At 56.7% G+C, this 13523-nt stretch overlaps 2 protein-coding genes across 2 annotated transcripts; both read right to left on the reverse strand.

The window, feature by feature from the left end:
- Positions 1–2385: 2385 nt before the first annotated feature.
- LOC142594836 (40-kDa huntingtin-associated protein-like) lies at positions 2386–3462 on the reverse strand. Its single transcript, XM_075720757.1, has one exon. The coding sequence runs from the start codon at positions 3460–3462 to the stop codon at positions 2386–2388; it is 1077 nt and encodes a 358-aa protein (XP_075576872.1).
- A 2369-nt stretch (positions 3463–5831) lies between these two features.
- LOC104034096 (putative G-protein coupled receptor 34) lies at positions 5832–6845 on the reverse strand. Its single transcript, XM_075720351.1, has one exon. The coding sequence runs from the start codon at positions 6843–6845 to the stop codon at positions 5832–5834; it is 1014 nt and encodes a 337-aa protein (XP_075576466.1).
- Between the last annotated feature and the right edge of the window lie 6678 nt (positions 6846–13523).

Raw genomic sequence — 13523 nt, forward strand, 5'->3', positions numbered from 1 at the left:
AGCGCCCCAGCAGCACTGCTGCAGGCTCCCAGCCCTGCGCTTTCCAGGTCCGGCAGCAGCAATAGGGCGGTTGTGGTGCCCGACCCGCTCCCCTCGCCACCCCGGGGCACTGAGCCATGCCCAGAGCACGCCAGCTTCGTGCTCGTGGTGAGGAGCCCTGGCACACCCCGGGGTCACGGCACCGCACGCCGCAGCCCTTAGCGCATGCACAACTGCGCCATGTCCAGGCAGCTCCGCGGCAGTCCGGCACCCAGGAGCACCTCTCCTCGGGGAATGCTGCGGAGGACACCAGCAGCCACGCAGGCTGCGAGACCACCCCGCGGAGCAGGACGAGGGGGCTCCTGCTGATGCCCGCACGCCCAGGCGGCATCAGTCAGTACCACCGCAACTCACCCCAAATGGCCTCTGCCCATTTAGGCACCTGAAACAAAGACGGCAGCAGCGGGTGCGATCAGGCTCCGATCAGTCCTGTCCCAGGATTTAAGTGTCTCGGAGAGTTCTGCAGAAGAGCGGGCCTGTAGCTCCCGGGACCGTGGGAGAAGGAAACTGCCCCGGGACACCCCCCGCTCAGACCCCAGAGCCTCTCCCAGGGTCCTGCTGGCAGACAAGGCTGCGCAGCAGAGCTCGCCTGCTCGGTTTTGCTGGCACAAATTACCATTATTGTAGTTACGGTCACTCTTCCGACCCGGTGCCTCGAGGAAGGTTCTCAACAGTGACCAAAAGTTATCTGTACGCAGTTTTTAAGTGTTCTGATTTCAGATCATCTAGGCATCTTACAGACATGCCTCGTCCAGGAATTAACTCCACACAGCTACCGCTCTAGCCTCTAAGAAGTTAGGGTAGAACAGTTGCTTTTTTTGGATGACCGCCACATAATATTCTAGTAACAGTTTCATCTGCTTTAATTGAAGAGGAGAGGGTCATTAAGTACTTTTGATGCATGGATTTTTATTTTTGCTTCACGGCATGGCACATCCAGAGCTAACTTAGCTAACTTAACCATAAAGTAACATTGACTTGTGAATTAAGCATTTATCAACTCCAATTTTATCTAGGCAAAAAAAGCTTTGTGGTCGTGGACTCTTCTTAAATATTGCGGGAATGAATGTTTGCCTTTCAGCTAGGAAAACCACAAGTTCCTACTTATTGAACTGTGGGACCTGAAAAGCATTTGAAAAAACCTGCTGTCTCTAGACCCAAGCATTAAAACCAGAAGCACATGTAATACCACTGTTGTGCCAGAATTACCTCTTGCCTCTGCCTTCTCTCCCAGGCGTGCAAACGGGATTGCTCTCTCACACAAAGCCCCAGCCTCCCGCGGGGTCTCTGGGGAGCATTTGCTGCAAGCATTTGTTTCGTTTACCATTAGCCGGGTGTACTAGAATCGCTCTTTATTTACGTGACACGCACAATTATTTGGGGACCACCAGGGCGTCTCTGGCTTCCAGAACAAAGCGTCCCCTTCTTGAGATTGCATCTTAACGCTGCAGAAATTTGGCTAGGCCTCTAGGCAACAGCTGGGTGCACCAAAGACACTGGGTTCCTTTCCTTTCTGATCTAAAGGCTAGCCGCCTTTACCTAAATACCGGAAAAAGTCCCAGTGAGCAGAAAGCCAGAGGCAGAAGTGCCCAATAGCAGGCCGGAACAGCAGCCAAAGAGAACCGAGCAAACGGTCCATTCCAGTTAAGTCATCCACCTCCACCACTGATTTCCTTCCTAATGACCCTCAGCTCTAGTGGATTTGCCATCTTGCAGCCTCAGTTCTCCAGGCTACCAGCTGTTCTACAGAAAACGTAGTCAGGCCACCACCACCGCTCCCCAGGCAACCACTTGCAGGTCAGCGACCAACTCCTTTTGTCCGCCACAAGAGCCAAACGCATGGCTTCACGTTGCCTGCAGCGTCTAATGGTTGGGGGGAGGTTTTGGGGGTGTGTGTGGGGTGGCCGTGGGGAATCTGATTTTACTGAGGTTTTTCTTAAAAAAGCAACTCCAGCAACATCTGATTCCTAGATGTGCAAACCCTGCAGCACACGCACCCCAGGTGATATTCTCCTAGCAAGTTTTCCTGGCCGCAAAGTGCGGCCAGCTCTTTAAGGAACAGCCTGGTTCTGCCTCGAATCGGCCTTTCGGCTTTGGGATTACACTTTTTCAAGCACGACAACTTCCAGTACGTACAGCGAGTAGTTTACTACGACACAAGACAAATGAGTAGATGAGCACGTTTGCTCATCGGTCACTCCGTGCTTCTGTTACAGAACCGGTAGCGAACAGAAACGCCGGACTAGAGGGCACGCTGACACAGGCTGCGGCTTCAGCGAACAGTCCAAGCCCGGCCCTGCCGCCCCGCGGAAGCACGGCGAGGCCTGTCCGCGCCGGCGGCGGCGCTCAGAGCCCCTGCCCGGCGGGGCTGAGCATCTCCTGCAGCACCAGGTGCAGCAGGTGGTTCTGCTCGGCGCTAAGCAGCGGCCAGAGCTCGGCCTGCAGGGCCTTCAGCGCCTCCGCGTCCTTCTCCTGGCACGCCAGCACGGCCGACTGCAGCAGCAAGAAGAGCTCGGCCGGCAGGTAGCTCGCCGCCGGCGGCAGCCCGCCGCCCGCCCCGGGGCCGCCCCCGGCCCCCGGCGCCGCGCCGCCCTCCGGCGCCTCCCAGCAGTACTGCTCCAGCGTCCGGGCGTGCTCGGGCAGCAGCTTGGCGGGCGGCGGCTGCAGCAGCAGCAGCAGCAGCACCCGCGACACCTCGCAGCGCGCCAGCACGTCCAGGAAGGCGCCGCCGGGCGCGCCCCCGCCCCCGCCGCCGCCGCCGCTCAGCCCGGCCCCGGCCAGCGCCTGCGCCCGCGTCAGCGCCGCCAGCGCGCCGGCGTAGTCGCGGCCCAGCAGCAGGCAGGAGGCGCGCTCGGCCAGGCAGCGCAGCGCCTCCAGGGGCAGCCGCGCCGCCGCCAGCAGCTCGGCCGCCCGCTGCAGGTGCGCGGCGGCGCGGGCGGGCCGGCCCGTGTCGCGCAGCGCCGCCGCCAGCTCCAGGCACAGCCCGGCCGCCAGCGCCGGCTGCCCCCGCTCCAGGTGCAGGCGGGCGGCGAAGGCGCCGCAGCTCTGCGCCGCCGCCACGTGCTCGCCGAAGCCGCCGCGCAGCCCCAGGCGCTGCCGCAGGTCCCGCTCCTGGCGCAGGAAGAGCCGCGCCGCCTCGGCCAGGGCGGCCGCCTCGGCGGGCCCGTGGAAGAGGCTCTGGGCGCAGCGCGCCACGGCCAGCTGGCACCAGGCCGCGTAGGGCAGGCTCTCCTGGGCGCGCAGCTCCCGCGCCAGCGCCGCGAACTGCTCCGCCGCCTCCGCCACGTTCGGCTTCCGCAGGAACCGCCGCCGCAGCTTGGCCGACACCAGCCGGTACCGCGACAGGAAGTCCCCGTCCCCGCCGAGGCCCGGCCCGGAGCCGCCCGCCCCGCCGGGGCCGGAGCTGCCCGCCGCCGACAGCATCGCGCGCCGCCCGGAACTGACGGGCCCCGCCCCGCGTGCCGCTGGCCAATCGGCGCCCGCTCCGGCGTCACGCGGACGGCGCGGCGGGGAGCGCGCTGACAGCGAAGAGGGCGTGGTCACGTGGTGGGCGCGGTCAGCACCGCCCCTTTCGCCCCGCCCCGGGAGGCTCCTCCGGGCGGGCCCGGCCCTGCCCCGCCGCGGGCTCCCCCGCCGCGCCGCGCCGCGCCGCGCCGCGCCGCGCCGCGCCCTGCCCTGCCCTGCCCTGCCCTGCCCTGCCCTGCCCTGCCCTGCCCTGCCCTGCCCCGCCCCGCCCCGCCCCGCCCCGCCCTGCCCTGCCCTGCCCTGCCCTGCCCTGCCCTCCGGGCGCACTCCCGAGAGACACCGCCCGGGGCTGCAGGGCCGGCGCCCAGCTCTGTGACCCTGGGACTTGCCGAGCTGCGGGTGGCCGGGCTCAGAGGCGCCCCTGGGTCCCAGCAGCAGCTGGCCCAGCCCTTCTCTCTCGGGGCGGGGAGGAGCAGCAGCAGGAGCTGCCTTCCCGGTCAGAGACGGACACGGTGTGGGGCACTGCCTATGGGGAGTGAGCGTCAGCCCCTTCGCCCTGGGACTTCTGCTGCCCGGGGGCTGCCTCTGCTTCGTCGCCAGCCTCCTGCTTCCTCCTGCCTGCTAGCCCCCCCGCGGCACGTGGGGTCCCATCTCTTCTCACCTGCGCCATCGTCCCTCTTGTTTCCCCCAAAAGGGAAACCTGCGCTGCTACCGTGTGTCCTGCATGGCCCTCCACTCCGGAGTGGGGTGCGGGGTGCTGGCCAGGTGCGGGGCCGTGAGGATTTCTAGCCCCTGTGTCGAGGGACTCCGCTTTACGCGGGGGGAAAATGTGACTTCCCACACACAAGCTGCATAGGGCGCGCACGCTCTGGTGCTGCGGTGCTGAGGCTTCCGAACCACATACCGTTTCTGCTTTGATTCTTGTTAATGCTAATCGGAAAATGTGACCTTTATTTGCACGTTTCCACAGGAAGAGCTTGGCTTTCAGTGTTTCCCCACACCCCCATTAAAGAGGAAAATGGATATCCCTCTCCTGCTTTTAGCGTTTTTAGTAGCAGAGATGAAAGAGTCTTGTCCTCTGATTTTTAAGGTGCTCCTTCGACAGAGCTACAGTGGGGTTTGGGGTTGCTCAGGCCTTGACTGGAAAGATCAGAGGATTCAGTCTTTAACAAAACATTTTACTGTCCCGAGTATTATTCAAGTGTTTGAGAGAAGCAGTTACTAGAACAGTTTGCAGTCTGAATGAACATCCTCCCTCCTCCTCATTGCCCAGGCTGGGTTTCCCTGATGTGCGAGCGGCTCAGTCTGTGTCTCCAGATCTGCAGTCTTCTAAAATAAGCAAACAGCATAGAAAACAGAAAAAATACAAACAGGGAAATGTTCTTTTCTGCAGGGGAAGAATGGACACCAACGAATAAGAAAGGCAGAAAATCTTGCTAGGCGCTTCTGTGGTGCGTTCCCTTTGGCCATTGGACCCCTTGCTGGATGTTCTTGGTATGGTCCAAGTGCCAAACAAGTGCTGTGCAATGGCCAGGCAAAGCTGCTGGTCCGGGGTGAACATGCCAGTGAAATGAGCAAAGGAAAATTGCTAAAGGAGATGCGGAGCTGTCTGAATACACAGAAAAGTGAGGCTGACCTGGAGTTACAAAGACTGCAAGAGAGGAAACAAGAGGAGGAAAAGTTATCATTGTCCTGGCTTGGGGTTACAGGTTTGCAACGTTTCCTGGCATGTCTGTCCTCCGAGGCCCACAGTGTACATTTCTGGGTTCCACCATGAAGCAAAATATTCACCCACTCCCCAAGTAATGCTCTGATGGGTGTCTCCCTCTTCCCGATGTTTCTGCACTCATCATTTCCCTTTCCCTTTTCCTTCTTTCTCTGGTGTGGAGACGATGTGGCACTCAGAAAACATTCACAGTGGATTCCCATTCCTATTCCTCCCATCACTGCTCTTCCTCCCCTTGAAGGAGCCTGTCTCAGTCCTGGGCTCTGTAGCTGCCCTTCCCCAGGCTGGGTGGAGACCCTCGGCCAAGGCTGTTTCTCCTTTGATGCTTCCAGCCTTCATTCTTCCTGGGAAATACGTTCTTCAGCTGTGTCAGCAGAGCTGGTGCAGGAAAACGTAAGGTCCCAGTTATCCTTTACTCTTCATTTACCGTCCCCCGCTTCCCCGGAAGCTCTAGCCCTGGTGATGTCAGTGGAAGAAACACAAAGTGGTTCCAGTTTCTTTCTCCATCTTCCCAGCAAGTCTTGTCTGGTAAATACCAGCAGTCAGAGCAAATCCTTGATGAGAAGGTGCTATGCCCGAGACCTTGGCCCCCCTGGAAAGCTTATATCTCTGTCACAGACCTGCTGTGGCTCAGCCCTCCCTGGTTCCTCAGGAGAGCTACCTTCAGCCTGCCCTGGATGGTGCAGAGCACAGCCCTCCGGAAGCTGCTGGACAAGGAGAAGAAGATGACTGGGTCAAGGCAGCTGTTGAGGGCTGAGATGCAGAGCACAAGCTCATTAGTGAGGTGGAGACCCTGCTTCCAGGGCAGACTAGAAATGGTCCCCACTTGTGCAAGGATGTAAGGAATGCGGACAATGTGGTAGGGGGTGAAGCATACAATGAAGATAATTAGGACTACAGAGGTCTTGGCAATGGCTCTTGTGCTGGTCCTCTTGTTCAGCTGCTGAGCTTTCACTGAGGAGACTCTGTGGAGCTTGGCAAATATCTTGCTGTAGAAGTAGAGGAAGAGGAGCAGCAGGATGAAGAAAGTGGCTACTGCAACCATATTAAAAGCTGCTGCTGTGATGCTTTTGCTCCTGAAGTGGAAGCATTTGTGGTCACAGGGCCCTTTCCCTCTTGTCTCAAAAAAGAAAGGCAGCATGAATGCTGTGTGCACCAACCAAACCACCCCAGAGGCCATGGTGCTACAGGACACAGTGTGAATCCTAAATTTCTGCAGGGGCCAGATGATCTTCAGATAGCGGTCAAGGCTGATCAGGCTGAGGAATGTGATGCTCACATACATGTTGAGGTAGAAGAAGGCCCCAATGATGTTGCAGAAGATCAGAGGCTCATTCTTGCTTTGAAAGGTGATGCGGAAGGGCAGGCAGAGGGAGAGCAGCAGGTCAGAGAGTGCCAGGTTCCTCATATACACGGTGATGGAGGTCGTGCGCTGTGCGCTGCACGAAAACACCCAGAGTGCCAGGGCATTGCTGAGCAGCCCGATGATGAAGATGAGGGAGTACATCGCAGGGAGTGCCACAGAGAGGAACTCATCTCGGATCTGACAGCAGGAATTGCTGAGTCTGTGCTCTGTGGGCTGGCTGGCAGGAATGGGGGTGCTCAGGGAGTCCATCATTAGGGCCATGGATCTAGAAAGAAAAATGCAGGAGGTGTTGGAGCGGACATATGGACTGCAGGGCAGAGCCAGCCTTGGGTGCTTTAGGATGGAGGCAACAGAGCTAGCTGGATTTGCTGTTTGCGACTGTCATGGTTTAGCCCCAGCCAGCAACTAAGCACCACGCAGCCGCTCGCTCACTCCCCCTACCCCGGTGGGATGGGGGAGAGAATCGGAGGGGTAAGAGTGAGAAACACTCCTGGGTTGAGATAAGAACAGTTTAATAATGGAAATAAAGTAAAATAGTAATGATAATAGTAACAATATAATAATAATAATAATAACAATATACAAAGCAAGTGATGCACAATGCAATTGCTCACCACCCGCCGACCGATACCCAGACAGTTCCCGAGCAGCGATCACTGCTCCCCGGCCAACCCCCCCCAGTTTATATACTGAGCATGACGTCATATGGTATGGAATAGCCCTTTGGTCAGTTTGGATCAACTATTCTGGTTGTGTCCCCTCCCAGTTTCTTGTGCCCCTGGCAGAGCATGGGAAGCTGAAAAGTCCTTGACTAGCATAAGCAGTACTTAGCAACAACTAAAAATATCAGTGTGTTATCAACATTCTTCTCCTACTAAATCCAAAACACAGCACTATGCCTGCTACTAGGAAGAAAATTAACTCTGTCCCAGCCGAAACCAGGACAGCGACACACCATGCTTTAAAAATACCATGGGTTGAATGTCTCAAATTCACAGTTCTGTCTTGCTGCACAGGGGTGGTGCCACCAGGCACCTGATTGCTTCAAGCTGGATCCTTGTGGCATCTGTGTGTGCCTGCATATGCAGCCACCACAGTGCCTCTTACCTGGGAGGCTGTGCAGGTCCCTGCAAGGGCAGGCACTGACCCCTGTGTATGTGCACAGCCTGACTATCGACACAAGTATATAGAGATCTGGATGTGTGTCGTGCAGGGGTGTGTGCATGTATGTACAGCTCTGTGTGGGTATGTGTGTGTATGTACAATTGCATGGCAGCATGACCTTCATGTGCAAGTGGGAGTCGGTATAGCGATACACGAGCTTTGTGTGTATCCGCACACTTGTGACTACTGCGGGGCTGTGACAGTTTGCCTGAGTGTGTGCAGCTGTGCCGCAGTCCCCATGCCCGTGTGCAACTCCAGCCATACTTGAGCCCATGTGTGTGGCAGATGTCCCTGCCTGTCCTGGGCTCCTTCTGCTGAGCCCACGGTTCTCCCCACCCAGCCCCAGCCCAGCTTTTCCCACCAGCCATAGCCCCAACCTGAGCTAGCTGGCCTCAGTACCCCACACTCCCTCTTCCCCACCAGCATTCACCCACATGCCAAAAACATCCCAGTGATTCATAGCAAGAAGAAAAGCCAACCCAGAGTCACCTACCTCTCTCAGCACCTCTCCTCTGCTCCTTCCCCTCCTGTGACAGTGGTTCCTGCTTTCACCGGAGCCCCTATAAGCCCTTGGCTGGTGACGACATCTCTTACCGTGACAAACATCCTCTACAGTTTCCCTGCTCCTCCCATGTGGGCTTGATGGGTTTTTCCCCTTCTGCCCCTGGAGAGGGGGTGCATTTTGCAGGGGTTTGTCCTGATGCAGGCTCTTCAACACACCCCATGCACCCACTTCTCTGAGCAAGCACTGGCCATGGCAGCAGCTCATGTGAATGAGCCAATCTAGAGAGAGCAGGGGTCCAGCCCAGGGTGCTGCTCTCTCCAAATCGGCTCATTCGTACCAGCATGGGTCAAGCTGCAAGCTGAACCTGATACCCCTCGTGAAAGCACCCCATGCCACATCACCCACTGCTCTCAGGGACCACGGGGGATGCTGGGCACTTAGGGGAGAGCTCAGCCACAGGGAGATGGGGCACAGCAGTGTGCCAGCTACCCCATGGCATCGGGGCTCTGAGTGTGAGTCTATGCTGGCAGAAGGAGGGGAGTTCTCCCAGCTTTTGCCCACGCCAAGGGGGAAGCGATTCAGCTGGAAGTCCTTTCCTGGAGACCCCTGGCCTGATCGTGCACTGGCTTCAGCCTTGCCCAAATGATATTCCCAGTGTTGCCTGCACCAAGCATCTGGCTGTGGTGGCATGGGGACAGACCAGAGCTGCCAGGACAGCTCCTCTGGGCATGGGATTTGCACAGACAGGGGACAGGTGGCGCGTCCCCTAGCCCTTATCCCAGACAGTGAAAGCACCACAGCCATGTGCGTGGAGCAGATTATTCTGCAAATCGTTCCCACATTAGCGGATTTAGCTCGCAGAGCAGCGTGAGGTGCATCCACACAGATGCAAATAGCCCCGGCAGGCAGGGGAGGAATGGGCAGGCGATAGCAGAGAAGGAGAAATCCTTTCGTATGCTGCTCTCCGATGGCTGCTGCAGCAGGGTCTGGCTGGGGCTGAAAGAGCAAACAGAGCTGTACGCAGCCATCCTGACCAAAGATGGGACAGCACCCTCCATGCTGTCAGCACTGCTGTACACCCAGGAAAGGGGAGGCACCAACAGCCAAGGTGGCTGGGCAGAGCTCAGGGTTGAGCCCAGCATCCTCCCAGGCCCATGGCAAGCACTGCAGCCCCTCTTCCCACAAATACGACTGTCTCCAGCCGCCCCCAGGCAGCTCCTCATGCCCCTTCAAGTGACCTGAACTCAGGATCTCTTCACGTGCAACTCACATTCCAGTGCAAGCCCCAAAGGTCAGTAAATGAAGCAGGTGCTGAGGAGTGAGTCAGTCCTCCAGCCGCGTGCGTCTGAACGTGAGCAGTGCAAAACATCTGTCAGCAGTGCAGGCAGCGGAGAGCTCTTGGCACCGAAATCCCTGAGAGCTTGGGGGCTGCCGGGCAGCTCGTGGGGGCTATGGAGGTCTGAGCCCCTTGGGGAAAGGAGTTGTCTACATCCTACCCTCCTGGTTCCAACCCTGCAGCTGCCCTGCAAGAGGCTTTAGGTCCAGCTGCGTTCAGACCCCTCAAAAGTAGGTCAAGTCACCATTCACATGGGCCAGAGAGAAACCCCTGCCCCTACCTGCCTGTGCTCTTACTCCTTGGCAGAGACTCGCCCAGGAAGTCTGTGGGCAGGTGCTGCACTGCCAGGGCATGTATCAGCACCAGTCACCCTCCTGCAGCAATGCCGCTTCCCAGGCCAGCGGAAATCTGCTGTTCATCTGCCTCCCTTCAACAGGAGCCCCCCAGCCCATGGGCTGCCTTCCCAGTATCATCAGTCTCAGGTTTGACCCTGAAGCTTAACCCAGACCTGGGGATGGGTTGGGTCACTGGCCATCCTCTGTTCTACTGCAAGGCACTGTCACATACCAACTTAGTGGCTCTGGGAAACAGGAATGAAATCCAGATCCATGGGGTGCCTTACCAGCGGGTGCACGTGGCTTGATTTGAAACACCTTGGCTGTGCTCCTCAGACACCCCGACAGCATCCCTGCCCTGGGTGAGCTCAAGGTGCTGCCTCTCTCCAGAGAGAAACCACAGCTTCCCTGCAGGGCCACCATAGGACTGAGTAAGGGAGGAGGGTTTGTTCTAGCTGTGGAAATCTTAAAGCTTGAAGAACAGAGGTCAGAGGCTGTCAAACCCCTGATTTCTCCAGCTCGTCCAGTGTCTTGTGCTGCATCAGCTTCACCTTGCTGAGTGGTTAGGAAAGATAAACCTAAGCAGACCTGCCAGCTGGCAGGCAGAGAAGTAACTGTAAACTGAGAAAGGCAAGGAGATTTGAAAGTGCATTTCTACAGCATCAACTGGCTGGTGTCAGCCACTTGGGTAAGCACACTGCCACACTCGTGTCCCCCATGTTCCTGCCCAGCCCTTCTGCAGCAACCCAGCTCCTGAAAGGACCCCAGGATGGAGCCGGGAGGAGTAAGCACCTGGTTTCTGCCACCCTGGGTGGGAGCCATGAGGGTGTAAAGGAGAAAAGCGAGGCCAGGTCGCAGGGAGGGATGTCGTCTGTTAGACAGGCTGGTTACCACTGGGATGGCACGAGCCTGGCTGTGCAAGCCCCATCCAGAGGTTGGCAGAGCAGAGGGGTCTGCTGGGACTGGGAGCAGGAATAAGGTCTTTAGTCCTGAGGATGGGTGGTTGCTGCCCATGCTTGGCTTCAAGCGCAGGAAGCACACAGTCACCCACAGCTTGCACGCTGTCTTGCAGCACAGCAAGACGCCGACAGCTTGTGGTCTGTGTGGCTGTTGTGAGATGGTGTTTTGTGAGCATTACCATGCCACAGCATCATCACTTGCTTGGGGAGTTTTTTACTCATTCTGAAGAGTCACAGAGGGATGAGCTATATTATCAATCGCACTTCAGTTTCATTTACCAGCTTTGCAGTACCTTTTGTGAGCTAAGGGCATAGGTCAGAGTGGGTTTTTCTTATAATTCTATTTGGTTTTTTTATTATACAAACTGAACTCTGAGCATCAATGCGAGGTACTGAACTTGAACTTCAGTTTCAGGCATTGACACCCACACTGCCCTTTGGGACTAAGCTTTTACCGGTGCACTGATGGGGCATGTGTAGGAAAGTGCCCCTGTCCCAGCAACCATATGGCTGCTCTGAGCTTGTTCAGGACAAGCTGAAAGCTGAGTGCCACCTGCCACCAAGCCTGTGCAATATGATATTCAGCAGTGGGGAGAGAGCAGGAGAGAGGTCTGGCTGCAGAGGACCCCACAGGGCTCCCCAGCTGTGTCACCTCAGCTCACGTTGGGGGTGCAGTTTGGTATATGTGTTCGTACATGTAGGAGTGTAAGAACAGCCTCTCTCAGCCAGACCAAGGGCCTGCCCAGCCCAGGACCTTGCCTCTGGCAGTACTGTAAGCAGACGCTCAGGGAAAAGCAAGAAGCAGGCAAGCGTGCATGACACTTCCCTTACCCACTCACTCTCTCCGGCACCAAGTATTTTCAGCACTGGGGATTTCCGAGTGAGCTGTGGTTTATGTATTTAGGAACACCAAGAGCTTTTTCACCCAAGTGTTTACCAGTCACCCTTTGAACTCACCTAAAATTCCTGCCCCCACGCATCCGCTGGCCCAGAGTCTCACCCACCTGCCACCATTTGGGTGAATTCTTCTTGTTTGAACCTGGTTGCTGCTGGCGTGACCAGAGAGCCCTTGCTGCCCTGCCCTACGGCTCTCCCGGGCCGCCCGCCGGGGTGCCACCGGAGCGGGGAGCACGGGCCCGCCCAGCCGCAGGGGGGGCAACGCGGAGAGCTGTGCTCTGCACCATCCAGGGCAGGCTGAAGGTAGCTCTCCTGAGGAACCAGGGAGGGCTGAGCCACAGCAGGTCTGTGACAGAGATATAAGCTTTCCAGGGGGGCCAAGGTCTCAGGCATAGCACCTTCTCATCAAGGATTTGCTCTGACTGCTGGTATTTACCAGACAAGACTTGCTGGGAAGATGGAGAAAGAAACTGGAACCACTTTGTGTTTCTTCCACTGACATCACCAGGGCTAGAGCTTCCGGGGAAGCGGGGGACGGTAAATGAAGAGTAAAGGATAACTGGGACCTTACGTTTTCCTGCACCAGCTCTGCTGACACAGCTGAAGAACGTATTTCCCAGGAAGAATGAGGGCTGGAAGCATCAAAGGAGAAACAGCCTTGGCCGAGGGTCTCCACCCAGCCTGGGGAAGGGCAGCTACAGAGCCCAGGACTGAGACAGGCTCCTTCAAGGGGAGGAAGAGCAGTGATGGGAGGAATAGGAATGGGAATCCACTGTGAATGTTTTCTGAGTGCCACATCGTCTCCACACCAGAGAAAGAAGGAAAAGGGAAAGGGAAATGATGAGTGCAGAAACATCGGGAAGAGGGAGACACCCATCAGAGCATTACTTGGGGAGTGGGTGAATATTTTGCTTCATGGTGGAACCCAGAAATGTACACTGTGGGCCTCGGAGGACAGACATGCCAGGAAACGTTGCAAACCTGTAACCCCAAGCCAGGACAATGATAACTTTTCCTCCTCTTGTTTCCTCTCTTGCAGTCTTTGTAACTCCAGGTCAGCCTCACTTTTCTGTGTATTCAGACAGCTCCGCATCTCCTTTAGCAATTTTCCTTTGCTCATTTCACTGGCATGTTCACCCCGGACCAGCAGCTTTGCCTGGCCATTGCACAGCACTTGTTTGGCACTTGGACCATACCAAGAACATCCAGCAAGGGGTCCAATGGCCAAAGGGAACGCACCACAGAAGCGCCTAGCAAGATTTTCTGCCTTTCTTATTCGTTGGTGTCCATTCTTTCCCTGCAGAAAAGAACATTTCCCTGTTTGTATTTTTTCTGTTTTCTATGCTGTTTGCTTGTTTTAGAAGACTGCAGATCTGGAGACACAGACTGAGCCGCTCGCACATCAGGGAAACCCAGCCTGGGCAATGAGGAGGAGGGAGGATGTTCATTCAGACTGCAAACTGTTCTAGTAACTGCTTCTCTCAAACACTTGAATAATACTCGGGACAGTAAAATGTTTTGTTAAAGACTGAATCCTCTGATCTTTCCAGTCAAGGCCTGAGCAACCCCAAACCCCACTGTAGCTCTGTCGAAGGAGCACCTTAAAAATCAGAGGACAAGACTCTTTCATCTCTGCTACTAAAAACGCTAAAAGCAGGAGAGGGATATCCATTTTCCTCTTTAATGGGGGTGTGGGGAAACACTGAAAGCCAAGCTCTTCCTGTGGAAACG

This window comes from Pelecanus crispus, chromosome 13, assembly GCF_030463565.1.
Source record: "Pelecanus crispus isolate bPelCri1 chromosome 13, bPelCri1.pri, whole genome shotgun sequence".
NCBI lineage: Eukaryota > Metazoa > Chordata > Aves > Pelecaniformes > Pelecanidae > Pelecanus > Pelecanus crispus.

Bases quoted from the DNA above. Each gene is read 5' to 3' on its own strand.
- LOC142594836 (XM_075720757.1), bottom strand. From the start codon at position 3,462: ATGCTGTCGGCGGCGGGCAGCTCCGGCCCCGGCGGGGCGGGCGGCTCC.
- LOC104034096 (XM_075720351.1), bottom strand. From the start codon at position 6,845: ATGGACTCCCTGAGCACCCCCATTCCTGCCAGCCAGCCCACAGAGCAC.